Below are 17,596 nucleotides of genomic sequence, written 5' to 3'. Positions count from 1 at the left end.
ACTAGCATTAATAAATGTTGGCTTTAGCCCCCTTAGGCAACCACGAAAGATCACGACAGTCGACAAAAAGTACACATCATTATTTATTTTTTTATTCGCTTGACAGAAAATAACGACTGTGGTTTGGACAAGTGTGAGTAGGGGAAGGGGGAGTAATAGTGGTGAAAATGAAAGCCAGATATATTTTTTAAATGATTATCAGTAATACTCTATGGTGTTTTCATCAAATTTAATACAAACGCTTAGAGATGTCTCGACTTTTTGTTTGATAGTTTTAGTCTTTGTTGTATTCTTTATAATACCTCGGTAAACAGCACAGAGTCCATTTCGTGGTACTCGAAATGGACATTTTTCATGTAATATGCAAATATTAGCGCCACAAACTACAAATACAATCCACCCATAAAATATTTTATAGCCAAAACTCTGAGAGATGTATTCAAAAACACAAAAGACTAATCTAACCTATATAATACAATAACTACACTATTCTTTTGAGAATAGCGACAGAAATAAATAATCATACAACATTTTTATGTTGTAAATATATAATATAATACCTTTATAATATTAAACACATAAATATAAATATATTAACATATACAATATACATTATTTCAGATTAATTTATGTGGCAATTAACTCCCAAAATAAGTAGTAATTATAATTTACTAATAAAAATAAGGACAATTTACAACAAAAAAAAGAAGTTTGTTTGTATAAACTTAAAATGCGATTTTCTTGTCACACCAGTTGCATTTTAACAATACTCTCGTTGAAATTAATCCTTTGTTTTGATACATTTTACTTTAATCTGCTACATTTTGTATGGATTTCGTATTCAATAACGGAATGAGAATTGTAGAATTTTTAACTTTAAATACTCGAGATTAGTTAAAATTGTATTCCTTGAAATAATTCAACGTAATTTACTTTTGTCAAAATAGTGACATGTTTATTTTAAAACGATCTATATTAATATATATATAATTGTACAGGTATTTAACATCTAAATTGCCAATTATCTTGACTTGCATAGAAAAATACAATCATTTAAAAATAATATTAAGCACGATTTCATCCTACTATAAAAAACTAATCTAATTATTGTTATGTATATTAATATTGTACGATATCTTAACAAATTTATTAAATATGCTCGTACATATATCAAAACTTAAGTATAAAAGCCTTTTTTACGTCAAAGTACATTTACTAACAATTGTTAATTATGAGTAAGTTATGACAATAAAATACTAAACTATATGAGAATTTTTACCGCTTCATGACCTAATAAAAATTAATTTAGAATAGGTCACACAAGGCTGACTCACAAACACCTAATGGCCAAAGAAGAACCCGCTCAATGCACAGTCTGTGGGGTCAAACTAGCAGTGAAGCATATAATAACAGAGTGTTATCAATATTCAAAAGATTTAAAAAAATACAACATTCCACCCAACTTATATGAAGCTCTAGGACCGAATAGCGAAAACACATTGAACATGTTAACCTTCCTCAAAAAATCTGATTTGTACACTAAAATTTAAACCTACTGTTAAGAAAATTGTAATATAAATGTAAATAGTAACTATATATAATTAACACCATATAAATATTGTAATTTTAACCAACACTTTGTAATTTAACCAAAAACTAATAACCTTTGTTGTTGATGTTTTTTTAAGTTCAATTAAAAAAAAAAAAAAAATGAATTTAAAATTAAATAATTTATAATTAATGATAGATGAAACTAAAATAAATAGTTTTGCATAGTAAAAAACTAGAAAAAGCATTCTTATAAGTTATTTATTTTTAAAATTTAAATCAGTCATTTATTTTTGCAATTGAAAAATAATTTGTATCGGAATTCAGTTAAAAACACGCTTTCTGACATCTCTTCCAAAAACTATTGTTGGAGAAATTTTCTTCTTTCTTTGAAAAACTATAAGGAAAGTTAAAACTTAATAATTTTAAATACTTTAGATCATTATAATATTTACAATATATTTAACTTCTGAAATTGTTTTATTGAACTCTTTTTAAAATTTAAAAATACGACGAAGTCTCTTTGCAATAATATAGTAGTTTTTAAGAATATTTCATCATTGAGTACGTCATCGTCACTACTCATTAGGCACTATAATAATTGTAATAGACTTAATTCCTAAAAATATTTTATAGCTTGTTAATGTAAATATTATGAATTTATTTTTCCAATAGTAATGCGGTATGCTAAACTGTTCATTTTTTCAAAAATATTATATTGTATTGTATTATTAATAAATTATTATAATATTACATCAACTAATAAACAATATTATTATTACTCAACTTAATTAATAATAATCCGCGTTTAACGAAACGAATAGTTTTTTGGTATGAATATCCAAAACTTATTTAAATATTTTGAGGATGTCATTGTTTATATAATATAATAATCATAATAATATACGTATAGCAAATAATCCCTACAGTTTTTTTCTGATCACGACAAAATAATTAAATTCGTGAAAAGACAATTAGTTATTTTTGTTTAAATAACCACTTTAAAACATCAAATGTCTGTAAATAATTGTATATTTTTATTTTTTGAATATTATTTGTAAGACGAACTCATAAAGAACTGTGTATTAATTTGTTCAGCTTATTAACTTATAAATAAAAATATTATCATAAATAAATTTTAAAGAAATGTAAAGGCTACAAAAAATAATATTAATGTCTATAAAATATATTAAAAATATTTTATGAGAATTTAAAACCCCCTGGCTTATTAATTTTTGAATAAAAAGAAAATATATTTTATTGAAAACTAGTTTTATATAAATATTTTAAATTTGTATTTATATCAACCAGTTTTTCTTAAACTTTCCTAAACAAATTAATTTTAAAATTAAAACAAAAACACAAAATTAAATGTCAAAATATTAAGTATTAATGTGATAAATTAATTTATAAAAAAAAGAATTACTTTTACTTAGTATAATTGTATAATGATTGACTTAAATAAATATTTTGACTATAAAAGTTACAATATTCTAAATATTCTAATACCTACATTATACTAAACAATTATTAATTTTTAAATATATGCTCATCAACGTTTTTAACTAAATTATAAATGATACTTTATGGTTCGTTTTTGATGTTTTTCGTTTTTTGAAAAAACAAAAAGTTAAATGAAAAATGTAACATATGAAGTCATAATAAATCTAAATAACAATAAAAACACATTATTACACAACGTACATTTATTTGATAGATACACTTGTACATTATTTCTTGGTATTTTTATTTTTTGTTTATAATTCCAAAAAATATAAAATCATATTAAAATTATGGTACTTATTGAAAACTAATGTAAAAACAATTACAAAAATGTGTAAAACTTATATTACAAATATTATGTTTATCATTGCGGCAATTTAAATACAAATATTGAGCATGCAATGCAATTAAATATGATAATTGATATAACATAATCGGGTTGGTAATTATATGAACCTTTTGATGTCAAACCATCTTGCAAAGCTAATCCGTTCGCTGAAACAAAACATATTTAAACACATAAAATATAAAATATTATACTCATATTAAACATTAATGTTGTTACCAATGTAGAAACGAGTAATGATAAAAAAAAATATACCATTTTTTAATAAATATAATGCATAAAAAATCAATTGCCCTTAAAACAATTTAATTCTTTATATCTTTGTATAACTGTTGTTTTTAAGTAAATACTATATATATATATATTTCCATAAATTACAACATAGCAATTAATATTAGTTAGCTATCGCCCAAATTATAATCACTATATAGGTAATCAAAAAATGAATTAAGTGTCGTATTCAATAATTATTATATTTAAATTGTGTATGTTAATTTAAATGTGAGGAATATCAGAAATATTTCACTTCCGACTACGATATTATTTTTCATCGTTCAGTATTCGATTTACATTTCCCACTTCGTCGAAATTTATATTATATTGTGAGGTGTAACAATTGTGATTTAAACAGGTACCTATATTTCTATTCATTGTTATTAATCCATCGTGTGAATGGCAAATCAACATTTAAAATTACAGGTGACGTAATAATGCTGACGAGTTGACAAATTCATTATTCGAGTATGAATATTAATCCTTAAATCACGACATATGCAATTTTGACATGGCTATAACAATAGGGTCGGAATTATACACATTCGTATATATTATAATAACTAATCTGTGTTTAGTATACATGTATCAATCCACGCCATCTAATACGTTTTGGATAACATCACTCAATCGCTGAAACTATTAGAATTGATAGTATGCAAAATGGCCGAAACATTGGTGCAAAGACATAACTATACACACTATTTAAATATTCTGACATACATATTATTTAGTATCTAATAATATAATACAAATAACACGTATTATAATATTAAATATCCAAGTACATAATACATCAAAAGCCATTTAATGGTTGTGTTAATAATTCTAAAATAAGTTATATAAACCAAAATCCCGGCTTCAAAAACGACTATAATATTAAAATAAAAATTTAAAAAAATATTTTTTATTATCTTAATAGGTACATTCAGTTTTTTTTTATTTAAATTTAGTTACATCATGATGGTTTAGTCCAATTAAGATCTAAATTATTTTATTTAAGATTATTCAGTACATAATTATAATGTTTACCTGGTGATATAACATGTAGTGTAAAAGTAGTAGAATTCGTATTGCCAGATTTGCAAGTGTACTTTCCAGAGTCAGCTCTAGTAACGCTAGCAAGTGTTAGACGACTGGCGAAAAAGTTTGATGATCTGTCCGTCTCCACACTCAAACTTCCTCTGCGGTCCTATAAAATAATATAATTTTTTTGATTTTAAAAAGATTTGATTTAGATTGTATTTTTTTCTCCAAAATATACATATCTTATGCTAAATGTATTGATAACCGTATCAATTTGATTAAAAATGTGGAAATATACTTAAATTCTTTGTAAATTTTACTGCTTTTCTACTCTTTTTTTGAATTTGTACACTAACACTATTCAAAACTGTTTTTAAATTTAAAGTTTTAAGAGTTTAAAATATGAATAATAATGAATTCTAAATTGAATTAGAAAATTTAAGAAAAATATGCTCAAGTAAATTCTATAAATAATTTTAATTTGGTTTTAAAAATTTTATCGGATAACAAACTACGCACACTCTCATGAATATATGCATCAACTGTCACCTATATTGAACTCCTAAAAAACAATTGGAATCAAATTTCCATAAAACTGATAGTTTTAAATTGTAATAAGATTAATGTATATAATATAGGGTAACGCATAAGTAGCTGAATCGAATTAGCCGAAAACTAATATAATATCCCAAATACATAGATATATGTAGGTTTTCAGGTATTCTATATTATAATATTATAATAAATCAAAAAATACGGTTTATCGATTAAGAAAATAATCGAAGTGATTTGAATGGAAGAAATTAAGTGAAGTGATTCAGTACCATTCCCAGTTCTCGATTTTACAATATACTCGTAAAAAGGTTAGGTCCTTCTTTCTCACATAATAGTTACACTTTGAATAAAATAAATTTAAAACTAATCGTATGCAAAAAAAACTTTTCGTGTATAGTAGGTTGCTAAAATTAATATTATTTCAGGGCTAGTTATGAATCATAATATTTGAATAACGACATTGGGCAGAGCTTATAACGTTTAACTAATGAATAAATCACAGTTTTTGTTAAAAACTTTATAAACTTTTTAAATGTATTCTCGTAGTTAAAAAGTGAGACAAATTTTAAAAATAAATAATGTATAATTCTAATTCTAAATATTTTGACGTTCAAACAAAACCACAATTTAATCCTCAAAAAAAAAAAGTTTATTTTACAGCATAACTGTACCAATGTATTATACCAACAATTATTTAAATTGATGAAATGCGTTCATTTTTTTTTTCAACACGTAAGCAGGTAACATCAGTTTCTGTGTATTATGTTATGTAGGTATGTCATTGTGAAATAACAATAGCTCGATATGACGATATCACCATTGATGAATCACTAAGAAACTAATAACAGATAAAATTGAATAATTCCACACATATTATTATTATAGGTACATAATAAAAATCACGTATAAAAATAGTTCACCCAAAAAAGGAATAAATCGTATTAATAAACCACAGACACGCAAGATATAATATTTATTGTGGTAAAACAATAAACTTTTGTTATTCAATATGACTAAAACCAATGGTATTATCAAAATAAGAACAATAACTGTTAGACACGTTTGAATTTATATTTTTAATAAGCTAAAAATGTAGCTACTCTGCAAAATACATCTTTAATAACAATAGATTTTACTTTTGAATAATATTCTCATTATTTAAAAACCAGGGAAGTCATTCTACTCTATAGTGAGTTTTTCGTGTAGTAATTCATTGAAAAGATACTGTACCTATTGGATGTTTTAAATTTGAATTCAATAATAATATAATAAACGATTTAAAGCGGAAACGTTATAACAACATCTATTTCTAAGGATATGGTATACCTAATTTATTTATATCACTATAAATAGCTTATTTTTCTATTAAGATAACGGTATTTGTTTAATTTTCATATTATATCATACTATATTCTTGTTATTAACTTATAAGTCAATACCACGTACCCTCGTTTTACAGTTGGAAAAGCTTCGAGTAATGAATACCTTGAAATTAATCTAATTATAGTGAAAATGTCAATATGTAATATTAAAAATTACTAAAAAACATCACTGATACATTCTTTGCTACACTTAAAATACCTATACAAATACAAATATGCAATGAAAATAAAAATAAGGTCCTTTAAAAATATTAATTATTATTCTGAAAAATAACAACAATTCGATTTTTTATAATGATTAATTATAAAATTATATTCGTAATTTTTAAAACCCATAAATTTAATTACAGTAACTAAAACTAAAAAGTATTTATTAATTTATTCTGCATTCTGTGTTCACAAGAAAGTAGCAATAGAAAATTTTTTATAATTTCTTAATATTAAATATACTATATACATTTAAAAGAAGGAAACTTTAGTCCCGAAGTACTAACTTACTAACTAGATCAAATTTTCTACTCTTTAAGAAGAATGAAGCAATTTTATAGCTCCAAATAGCGATGAAATATACTAAAAAACCACATACACTCACATTCTTAAACCAATCCATTCATCACCCACTCAAAATCTAAAAATGGAAATATAAAATAATAGTTATTCGTGTTTATTCAATGTAATATCAAACTTATTCATCTTTAAAGAAAATTAGTAAAGTAATACTATAGCATTTACATGTAATAATTAATAATATATTAATATAATAATATGAAACACTATTTTTTGATAATTATAATTAATTGTATATTTTTTTATGATATCAAACATATTTCTCAAATATCTGCGTTTGCACATTTGTGCATTTTATGAATGTAGTTTACTATTTTTCAAATGAAACATTTCATTTTAACAAGATTATTATAATATATTATGTTGAGCGCCCGGGAATTGGGCCACCATAAAATTTTTAATTTTTATAAAATAATATTTTATATAAGTTTTATTCAGAGTTCAATCAGAAGTTTAAAATTAAAATTAAAATTAAAAGCGTAAGGATGCCAGGAAACGAACTTGAGTTTGAAAAAATGCGAAGAAGGTTAAAAAAGACGGATTTGAATTTTTAAAATCTGTATCATGTTATTATGTATTATAATTTTATTTTTATATATTAGAAAAAAAAATTGTTAATAAACGTTACATACTTTTGCATTTGTCTGTTATACATTTAAGGCCTAATCTGCGGATACACTTTAAAAATATAGATTTAATTTGTGGCTCAATCTCTGAGTAGTAAAACGTAAGCTAATATTTTATATGAAGCCGGTAGATTAAAATATAGCCCAATTACCAACCGCCTATTATTTTATCTATAATCTGTGTAGATTTAAGTCCCTATCTAAATCACTATATTTTATGAAAAATTTAAAAATTTAAAAATATAAAAATCTTCAATTAAATTAAATAATCGCAGAAAATATAGTATATTTTTGGAGAATTTAGCTTTAATAACAGCATCATTCTTGCGGAAAAAATACAAAATAAATCATCCAATTTTTTTTTATATTATTTCGTACGAGTAACACTTAAGGAAATTGTGTACGTATTTTTTTTTTTAATAATATAAAAATGCAAGTGGATTTCTTTTAGTTAGTAAATTATTTTGCTTTGTCTTCTACAAATATCTTTTTTACTTTAAAGTTTTCATATTTATGATAAAACAATTAAATTAAATTCTAATTTTCATTAAGATGTGATAATATACAAAACTCAGTTGCATACAGATATTCGACATTAATAATAATTATACTTGCATAACTCAACTAACACGTCCTCAGAGTTTACTCGAAGATTTAAAAGTGCATTAAAATATTGTTTAAAAATTAAACATAACATAGGTATCGTAAAGGTTTCATAAAAAGTAAATTCATTTATATCCCTGTGCTTCGTAATTTAAAACTTGGTTTAAGGAGAACACTATGTTATTGTTGTTTTAATTTCATGCACAAAGTAAAAACTTGAAATTTGCTTACGACATTCATCGATTATACTCCATCAAAAACAATAACAGTTGATTTTAACATGCCTAGTAAGTAGTAGTGAGCAAATGATTCTTATTAACAAACTCCCTGACCCAGTTGTTTCATATATCTGATAAAACCCCTGATCCCTAGAAATCGTGACATGTACACCATATACCCAAAGCCAAACTAAGATGAGGAAGAGCATCAACAAAGTATTAGCTGTATATCGTATTACGACTATTTCATTTCATTTCGTCTGCGTGTTCGCCTTGTCGCATTTTGATAAGAATATATATAAACATTCAATTACTTTTAATCTAGCTTTATTTATGTTCTTAATGATAAAAAAAAACATGTATTGGTTATCAATTATTATTAATGCTACAAATTTTCGAAACAAACTGAATAAATTGATTCACTGCTTTGAGCCTATACTATACTAGGTACGTGTTAGTCCCAAAGGCAACTATGCGAGATTTATGGCGATAAGCTTTAACCGTATCATTTCTCGTTCAGAATGTCAGTTTAGAAATGATTAATAGACTTTAAAATACAGAAAAATTGTCCAGTTGATATTGAGCTACCATTATTTTTTAATGTATTATGTTTTATAAATCCAATTTTTATATTTTATCACTTTTTTGAAGAAATCAATTATTTGAAATCGTATTATTTCAACCTAACAAATCACATTCAAAAATGTAATGGCTGATATTATGAACTAATATCATTTTTACGTGCTGTTTGAAATTTTCACCCATTGGAATACATTTTTAAATATGCATATCCAAATAGTTTCTGTTTAGTAATTTTCGAATGTATGGCATCATTAAAATAAATAGCAGTAAAATATGAATTTAATGATACACCATTTCGTACGAAAAATTAATTCTGAATAAAATTTGCAAGTGGAAGCTAATTTTAAGTTCATTTAATTTGTGTTATAATTATTTTCTATGGCCTAATATGCTTACAAAAATATCATATATAAGTGTTATACCTAACTTACGCGTAAGTCATAACCATATACCTATATATATTTGTAGAAAAAAAACTTAAAAGAAGTCTAAATATTGAAAAATAAATCATGTCCAAGATATTCTAACATAAATAGTTTATGAAAATATCAAAACTACTATTTCTGAAATACAGCTATTATTTTAGTTTAAATCTGTTATTAAATAAATATATTCACGTTTTTCTCAATTACTAAAAATATTATAAAAGTTTCTTATTTATGATTTGTTATAATACAAAATATAACAAATTGTCTACTATAAACTATTCTCAATGTTAATCAATGAATCAAATTTGAATCAAATATTATATTACAATCTAAACTACGCGAATACTTAAGTAAGATTAATATTATTACGTGAAACATTTATGATTATGATTTATTTAAATTACAAAAATATAGAAATTATAAAATTTGATTAAGTAAATAAGCCATATAAAAAATAATGTATAACAAATTTGTTAAAGCTCTAGAAAATGGAAAAAATATAAAATATTCTGAAATATTAAAACAATAGATACGTATTCAAATTACAATACTTACATATAATAATTTGTGTGACCGCCAATTAATAATAGTGTTATCATAAAATTAAAATACATAATAATATACTTATTATGTAGGTACCTGTCAATTTTTTATAACTGTTATTGTTTGATTATATCCAATTATATGCGTTTGACGTAAAAATGTGTTTGCAATAAGAGTATCAAAATTTGACGATTTCCAGATGGATATAGAAAACTTCCCTTACTTTTATAACGATGTCGTGTTTTACGATAACTGATTTACCAAAAAAAAAAAAAAAAAATGTACAATCTTTTGAAGGTAATGTGTGGATGGTATTTTGAGAGCGTTAGAATCTCAAAATTCTCATTATTTTACAAAAGAGTCACTATAAAAAGAACTAAAGGAAAGAAGTTAAACTTACGAGTTACGGTTAAACTACGTAGAACGCAAAGGCTTATGTTTGAAGTAGTTTACAAATGTAATAATTAATTGTTTTCGTATTTAAAAAGACAACATGTCTATAACATACAAAAGTAACCTTTCTAAAGTGATTATTCTCATGAGATTAAATTCTCGTCTGAAACAAGCGGAACGAGAGTAATTTTTAGAATAATTGTCTACATTTGTTTTTAAATTTAATTGGAATATACGAGTACAAGGTTTATTTTCATTTAAAATGTAGTAAAAATTTGTTAAATTATGTGGTTACAATTTATTTAAGTAATTATGATGATAAATAATTTTAATAAACATGAATAACGTGTCTAGTAAATTACCCATTGGTAATTCATAATTTAATTATTTATTTATTAGTTCAATACATTATTATTCTAGTTTTAACCAGTGAGAAGGATTACTGGGGATAGCTAGGTAGTGGAGGAAACTATATTTTTTTTATTAAAAAATTAGTTTTGTTTTTTTATTGCAGAACGAACAACTTAGGCAAGCTAAGATTGGATGGAGTTTCGATGGCTTAGTAAGAGATAAAATACACACGTGTACATCATATTATGACAAATCTGGTATGATCAAGGTTCACTGGTTTGTACAGGAGTAGTTTTATTTGGAATTTAGAATAGGATAAAAAATAAATTCTCTGGACAAGTAAACTTACGTTTATTTTATGATGTTAACTAATAATTATGGCGATATTATATTATATGATGACACCCATAGCCAAATTTAAATAGCTTCTTAATCAAACTAATTGTATTCTATGAAGCTATTTATTATTGTTTATATTATATTAGAATCCAATATACTTGAATAAAATAAGATATTAAAAATTAAAAATGTAGTTATCGTTTAGGTAATAAATGCATTAGATTATATCAATTTATTCACTAAAAATAACACAAATGACAACTTCAATATTAATAATAATAAATTAGGAAATGAAATTCTGTGCTAAGTTTATCAATGGTAATAAAAGTATATCAGTCACCGAATAATAAATAAATAAAATAATAGCCTCATTTCATTTACGACCAACGTACTCATCATAATTCACATCCGAATCATAATTCTCCACTCCGTCCCTTACTAAAATCGTACAGTGAAAAACATATAAAACTGTATAATGACAATATCGTAATAGCACAATAATACCAATACGTGATCAATTGAAACGAATTTATGATTTTCGTCTAAATAAATTACAATTTCAAACGAAATATCCAGTGGATGGTCTGTACAAGAATCAGATTTATGAGCGGAAATAAAATTCTCCTAAATAGAATTTGGACTGTTTTTGTGTATTCTTTAAATTTTTTGACGAATAAGAGCCCTTGAGTTCGGTTAAAATAAAAATAATTTATAACACGATGTTTTTGTGTTTTATAAAATGTATATAAAAGTATCTGCGCTTGCCACCATGTTTATTATATTATGTGGCGAGCTCGGTATAATGTATTTCGTAAACATTATACGCACGTATGTATTTCACAAGCCGTTAAAATAGCTTATGAATTATTATTGTCGTTTCAAACGGCAAAAAATTATTTGTCTATTTATTATATTTTGTGTTGTTTCTACGTCCGGTAATTTTGACGTGTCGTGTGTGATTTATCGCGCGCACATATGCAGTTGAATAAATAAATCCTCGTAGACAGCGTACCGCGTGGTACACGGGTGATTAATAAAGATCGTATAATTTAATTATTATTACTATCATTATGTCCGTTATTAAACACTATATTGTTATTATTGTTATATCTTGTCTGATGGACCATCAAAACGATCGCGACTGAAGGAATAATAATCATTTTAATCGAACCGGGTGATAGAGTTTTGAATTTCGTTTTTATTTTCGTATGCGACATCATCAAAATTACCTCCAATAACCTTTTTTTTAAATTACCTATACGTGCAATTCATTTGGGGATTCGATATCGATTATCTTTTTTGACAAAACCTCACTTCCCTAATAATACCTACATCAGTCTAATAATATAGCTTTCATATTTTCAATATCAATTTCTCACAACATACCGATAAAACTAGTACTTAATGTGATAAGAGAACTAAAAACATACTTAAATTCATTTTTAAGTCTATCTACTAGCTTTCAAAATTTGACCCTTATCTTTACTTTAAATTTGATTTAAAATATGAAAATCATAGCATTTTTAAACAGTGATGATTAGACGCAATTGAAAACAATTAGATTGATATATTTCAAGTTAACTCTATAACGAATTGATATGTTTTCAGATTTCTTATGACATGTTATATTGTTCAGTACGTTACTTTTTGGTGAAAAACATAACTCATCAACTACAAATACTCCGCCATATTTTTTACACACACCGTAGTCACACACGCTCATGATATAACTTACTGCGCAAACGTTTACACGACACGTACGCCCACACGTAAACAATTTCCTATATTGAGCTCTTTAAAAACGGTTAGTTTTGAAGAGCACTCAAGAATAAAATAATTTTAAAGTTGTTTACGACTCGACCATTCGACGTTTTACGTATTCGTTATTATTGCACACAAATTCAAGAACAGGTCTTTGAGGGTGGCTTAATCGACCGTGCGTACCATTATCGATATGAGCTTGTCGCCGTGATACCACTGTATGCTCTGACGGGTCTGGTCGATCAGACCGATCCTACAGGTGAATGTTATCGATCCGCCCGGCGTCATTCGCCTTTCCAGTGGCTCGTAGTTGGACGTCTTCGACTGCTGGTCGACGGTGTCTGACTGTTGTTCGCCATCATCTGTGGAAGACAAAACAAAAAAATTGTAATTTAATTACAAAAAAAACTACTTTATAATTGTTTATCTTGTATTCTAAAATTATAACCAACAATGAACGCGCAATTTTTCACTACATGCGATATATAAAAATAAATTATGACCATAAACATGATAAATGGTGTATTAAAATTGATTTGATATCAATAATTGTTATGTTTTTTTTTCTATTATCATTTAAATTGAAATTTTTTAAGTAATCGCATCTCGCAGGAGTAGAGGGAAAGAGAAGAGGTTGAAAAAAATATTTATTTTTTTGTCATTATTTCATTCAAATTACAATTAAAACATCGTAATGTAGACATTTATCAAAATGTGTTTCCTTCATATACCTACCTACATACCTACGACGCCGGAATTATTTAAAACTGTTGAACCGAGAACCCACGAATACCTACTAGTATACTGTTCTAAATATTATATAATAATAAACATTTAGATACCATAACTACCAAAATGAATGAGACCTGCTGTATATAAAAGATCTTGTAAATGTGCATAACACTAGGATTATAAAACGAGAAAATGTTGTTTATTTTTTCATAAACGGTAATTTAATTTTTAAATAAACGCATAGAAATAAATATAATATACTTTAGTAATTCCGTTTTGTTATGACGTTCACAGTTCATAATATCATAAAATATTTTACAGGAATGTTGACAGTTTATTTAGAACAATTAACTTTCTAAGTCAATGTGCGTAAATTATTCTTAAAAATGTAAATATGAACTTTGTCCTTAGTACAATACATATGCCATTTTAACGAAAATAACAACAAGATTTATTTAATAGAAAACTATGAATATTACTACAATTATATAATATTATTTAACGATTTTTGATATTAATAAAATAGAATTTTAAGAAGTCATTATACAATCTGCATTATGTATTAAAAAAAGCCATTTCAAATAAAAAATAACCTGTCAATTTTATGTACTGAAAATTAAAACTTATATTATATTCATTTTCCTCGAATTAATACATTTTTAACAAATAAACAAAGTTGTACGTATGCACGTTTAAACATTACTAAAGCACCTACATGGAATAACATAATTTATGACAAGTTTGTCAGAAAGCATGGAAATCGTTTTACTTTATATAAATAATTTTAAATTAGTTTCATGACTGTGCATATATTATGGTAATTAATTTCACTAAGAAAATAGAAAATTTGGAGGATGATAATTTAATTGTACAAAAATAACAACGATTACCTACAAGAAAGTTAATATAATATACTATTATACTGAGTGAAAAATGTTTTTTACAACTTTTGTATAAAAAAACGTATATTGTCGAGTCTCAATACTTCTAATCTTAAGGGCCATAAAAATAAGTAGAACTTACTTCGATATTTTTCAATGTTATATAATATTTGAAGTTAAAGACATCAACTAAATTAAAAGGTTAATATCAATGACAACGGTGTATATTTGTACACAAACATATCATAGCTACAAGCATATTCGAAAGGTACCATATTATTCCATCGTTAATGGATCGAGATATGTTTAGCATAAATTTAAACACAAAACCAACCATAAGCCGTTTAAGTTCCATGATTTATTTATGCTACCCAGACTGGAATTCGTGTTTTGAGCTTAAAATATAATTTAAAACGTGTAGTTATATTTGGCTATACAATGATACTAGATCTTTATATTAAAAAATACCTTATAAAAATATTTATTGGTTTTATGCATAAAATATTTTGTAATATAAAACAATTTTTATCGAGTTTTGTATCCATTTTAAATATAAATTATTATTTAACTTCCATTATTGAATAAAAAAAAAGGATAGAGATAAAAAAAATAATCTATACATGTTAATATTATAATGGTTGGGACTCGGTATAATAATATGTTGTAGGTATATAGTACATGAAAATCTATGTAAACTTTCATTATTTTTTAATTCAATAATACATATTTTATTTTTAAGAGATAATGTTTGTAACCAATATACTATACAATAGTTGTTGAATGTACCACGTCATTGAGTAAATCGCTGTAATGTATATATTACATTTGAATCCAATGATATCCAACAATTGCATACGAAAATTTATATTTTACTTTTAACCCCTTCATCACCCTGTAGTATCAACTAGATTTACTTTCCTACTACAAAATATATCTAAATTGAAAATCTAAGAAATTGTATTGCTTTAAAATGATAATAACAAAATTTAAAAAAAATTTAAATAAAAAAAAAATATTATTTTGTACTCTGCTTAAAATCTAAAACACGTATATCGTATACTACAATATATAATATATTAAATTACGTACCTATCAAAATAATTATTCGACTTAATTATACGATATATTGGTACTTATTTTATAAACTACCTGTAAACGTTGATTTAAAATGTACAGAAACAAAATATCAATAATAATAGGGTCTGTTCTCATCAAATTATATTTTATCCAATCTTTTAAATGTCTTTCTTATAAGTAAAACTTTTGAAAACTACTTATGTTTTGTTTTAAGATTTTAACAATCGTGGAATTTATAGTAGGTATTTGAACTATATTGACAGGCTCTCTAAAATGATATTCTAAAAGCCACTTATAATTTCTTTATTTTATTCCTTTACAATAAAAATGTAATATTATAGGGTCTCGTACAGGCTATAACTACGTTAAAAAGAAACCTTATTATGAATATTTTTATATCAAAAAATAATATGACTACAACTAGCAACGTTACCCTATTGAAATAGGACCTTTACCTTTGGTGTATTAAATTTTAGTTTTTGTAATGCGTTTAAGGGGCATCACGTGCACGAGGTCTTTCGAATTATATGTGATAAAAATAACGAGGACTGCATTAGGTCATTGTGTAGTCCACAACATTTTTCGTGTCATAAATGATCATGAATGTATCTCAGCATGAAATATTACATAATACGGTTCCAATTATTTCGTAATGCATTCTTTCCGTATACCTTAGTAGTGGTTTTTCACCGGCCAGTTTACCTCAAAATTATTTCTACTATACTCGCTTTGCCGTATTATAGTATTCCTGCATGTCAGGTTAGGAATCGTCTATTTTATGTTTTCAACGTATACCTATTTTGACAGTGTAAAAAAATAATTTTTTTTCCATATTTATTATGCGCTTTGCAGTTCTAAATTCAGCATCACAAGCACAGCATTTCTCATTTATTATTAATCGAAGTAACAAGATATCTTGTTTCAACATCATCACGCTTAATAAATAAATTGTCGTATTATACAATACTTAATTAATATATCAATGCTTAGTAACATAGAATGACAGATGTTAGATACACCAGATTCGGTTATTTAGAATCGAGGACCTTAGTCTCGTCGACTCTATAAATATACATACATAAATAATGTTTCTAACTTACATTTAATTACACTTCTTAGACAAATGTTAGTACTTTGTAGTAGTATATATAATGTATGTCACTACGTAATTCTAGATAGGTAGATACCAAAATAAATAATATGTATGATTTATTTTTTTGTTTTTATTCTTAAGTACTTACTTTAGTTGTGTAAAATACTAAAATTTAATGATATAAAAATTAAATAATTTAAATTTTAACAATTGTTAGTACTGTAAGAAGAAAAGAAATGATATGATCACTTATAACAAATAAAATGGAAAAATCAACAATTTTTAATTCTGCTTATAATACATATTATATATTATCTTTTTATGATAGTTCAGTGAATCTAATAACACTATAGTTGAAAACTCATTTCCAAAAAAAACTGCAATAAAATATAACAATTTTATAATATTATCTACGGAAAAAACGACTTTTAGTTTTAAAAATAAAAAAAAAGTATTATTTAGAGGAAAATAAAAGAGTAGTCGAGAATGAAATTGCACCACTCTGTAACTTCTTAAAAAGTATACTATCTGCTCATTATTTTGAATACCATTTAATTCAACAAATTGTTTTCTGTTTTGTGATATGAAGTCAATAAAAATAATGCCAAGTTCTTATAATCACTGTTTGTTTTAACTTTTGAAATAAAATACAACAGAACACTGAATCAAATTTTTTTTTTTTCAAGTTTAAGTAAACTTTTGTATTTCTTTCTACCTTTTTTTACACATTATAAACAGACATAGAAACTCTAGTGACAGCATGATCTGT

The 17,596-nt window shown here is 24.9% G+C and overlaps 1 protein-coding gene across 1 annotated transcript in view; it reads right to left on the bottom strand.

Moving 5' to 3' along the window:
• Positions 1 to 3,236: 3,236 nt before the first annotated feature.
• LOC132922477 (lachesin-like) overlaps positions 3,237 to 17,596 on the bottom strand; it is a 70,133-nt gene continuing 55,773 nt past the window's right edge. The window contains exons 5-7 of the mRNA XM_060986032.1: positions 13,228 to 13,406; positions 4,703 to 4,862; positions 3,237 to 3,546 (exon numbers count right to left, since the gene is read on the bottom strand). Coding sequence (XP_060842015.1) covers positions 3,416 to 3,546; positions 4,703 to 4,862; positions 13,228 to 13,406 — 470 coding nt within the window. The 3' untranslated portion in view covers positions 3,237 to 3,415. The remainder of the gene's footprint in view (positions 3,547 to 4,702; positions 4,863 to 13,227; positions 13,407 to 17,596) is intronic.

Source organism: Rhopalosiphum padi, chromosome 2, assembly GCF_020882245.1.
Source record: "Rhopalosiphum padi isolate XX-2018 chromosome 2, ASM2088224v1, whole genome shotgun sequence".
Taxonomy (NCBI): Eukaryota; Metazoa; Arthropoda; class Insecta; order Hemiptera; family Aphididae; genus Rhopalosiphum; species Rhopalosiphum padi.
This window is presented reverse-complemented; position numbering and strand designations above follow the sequence as displayed.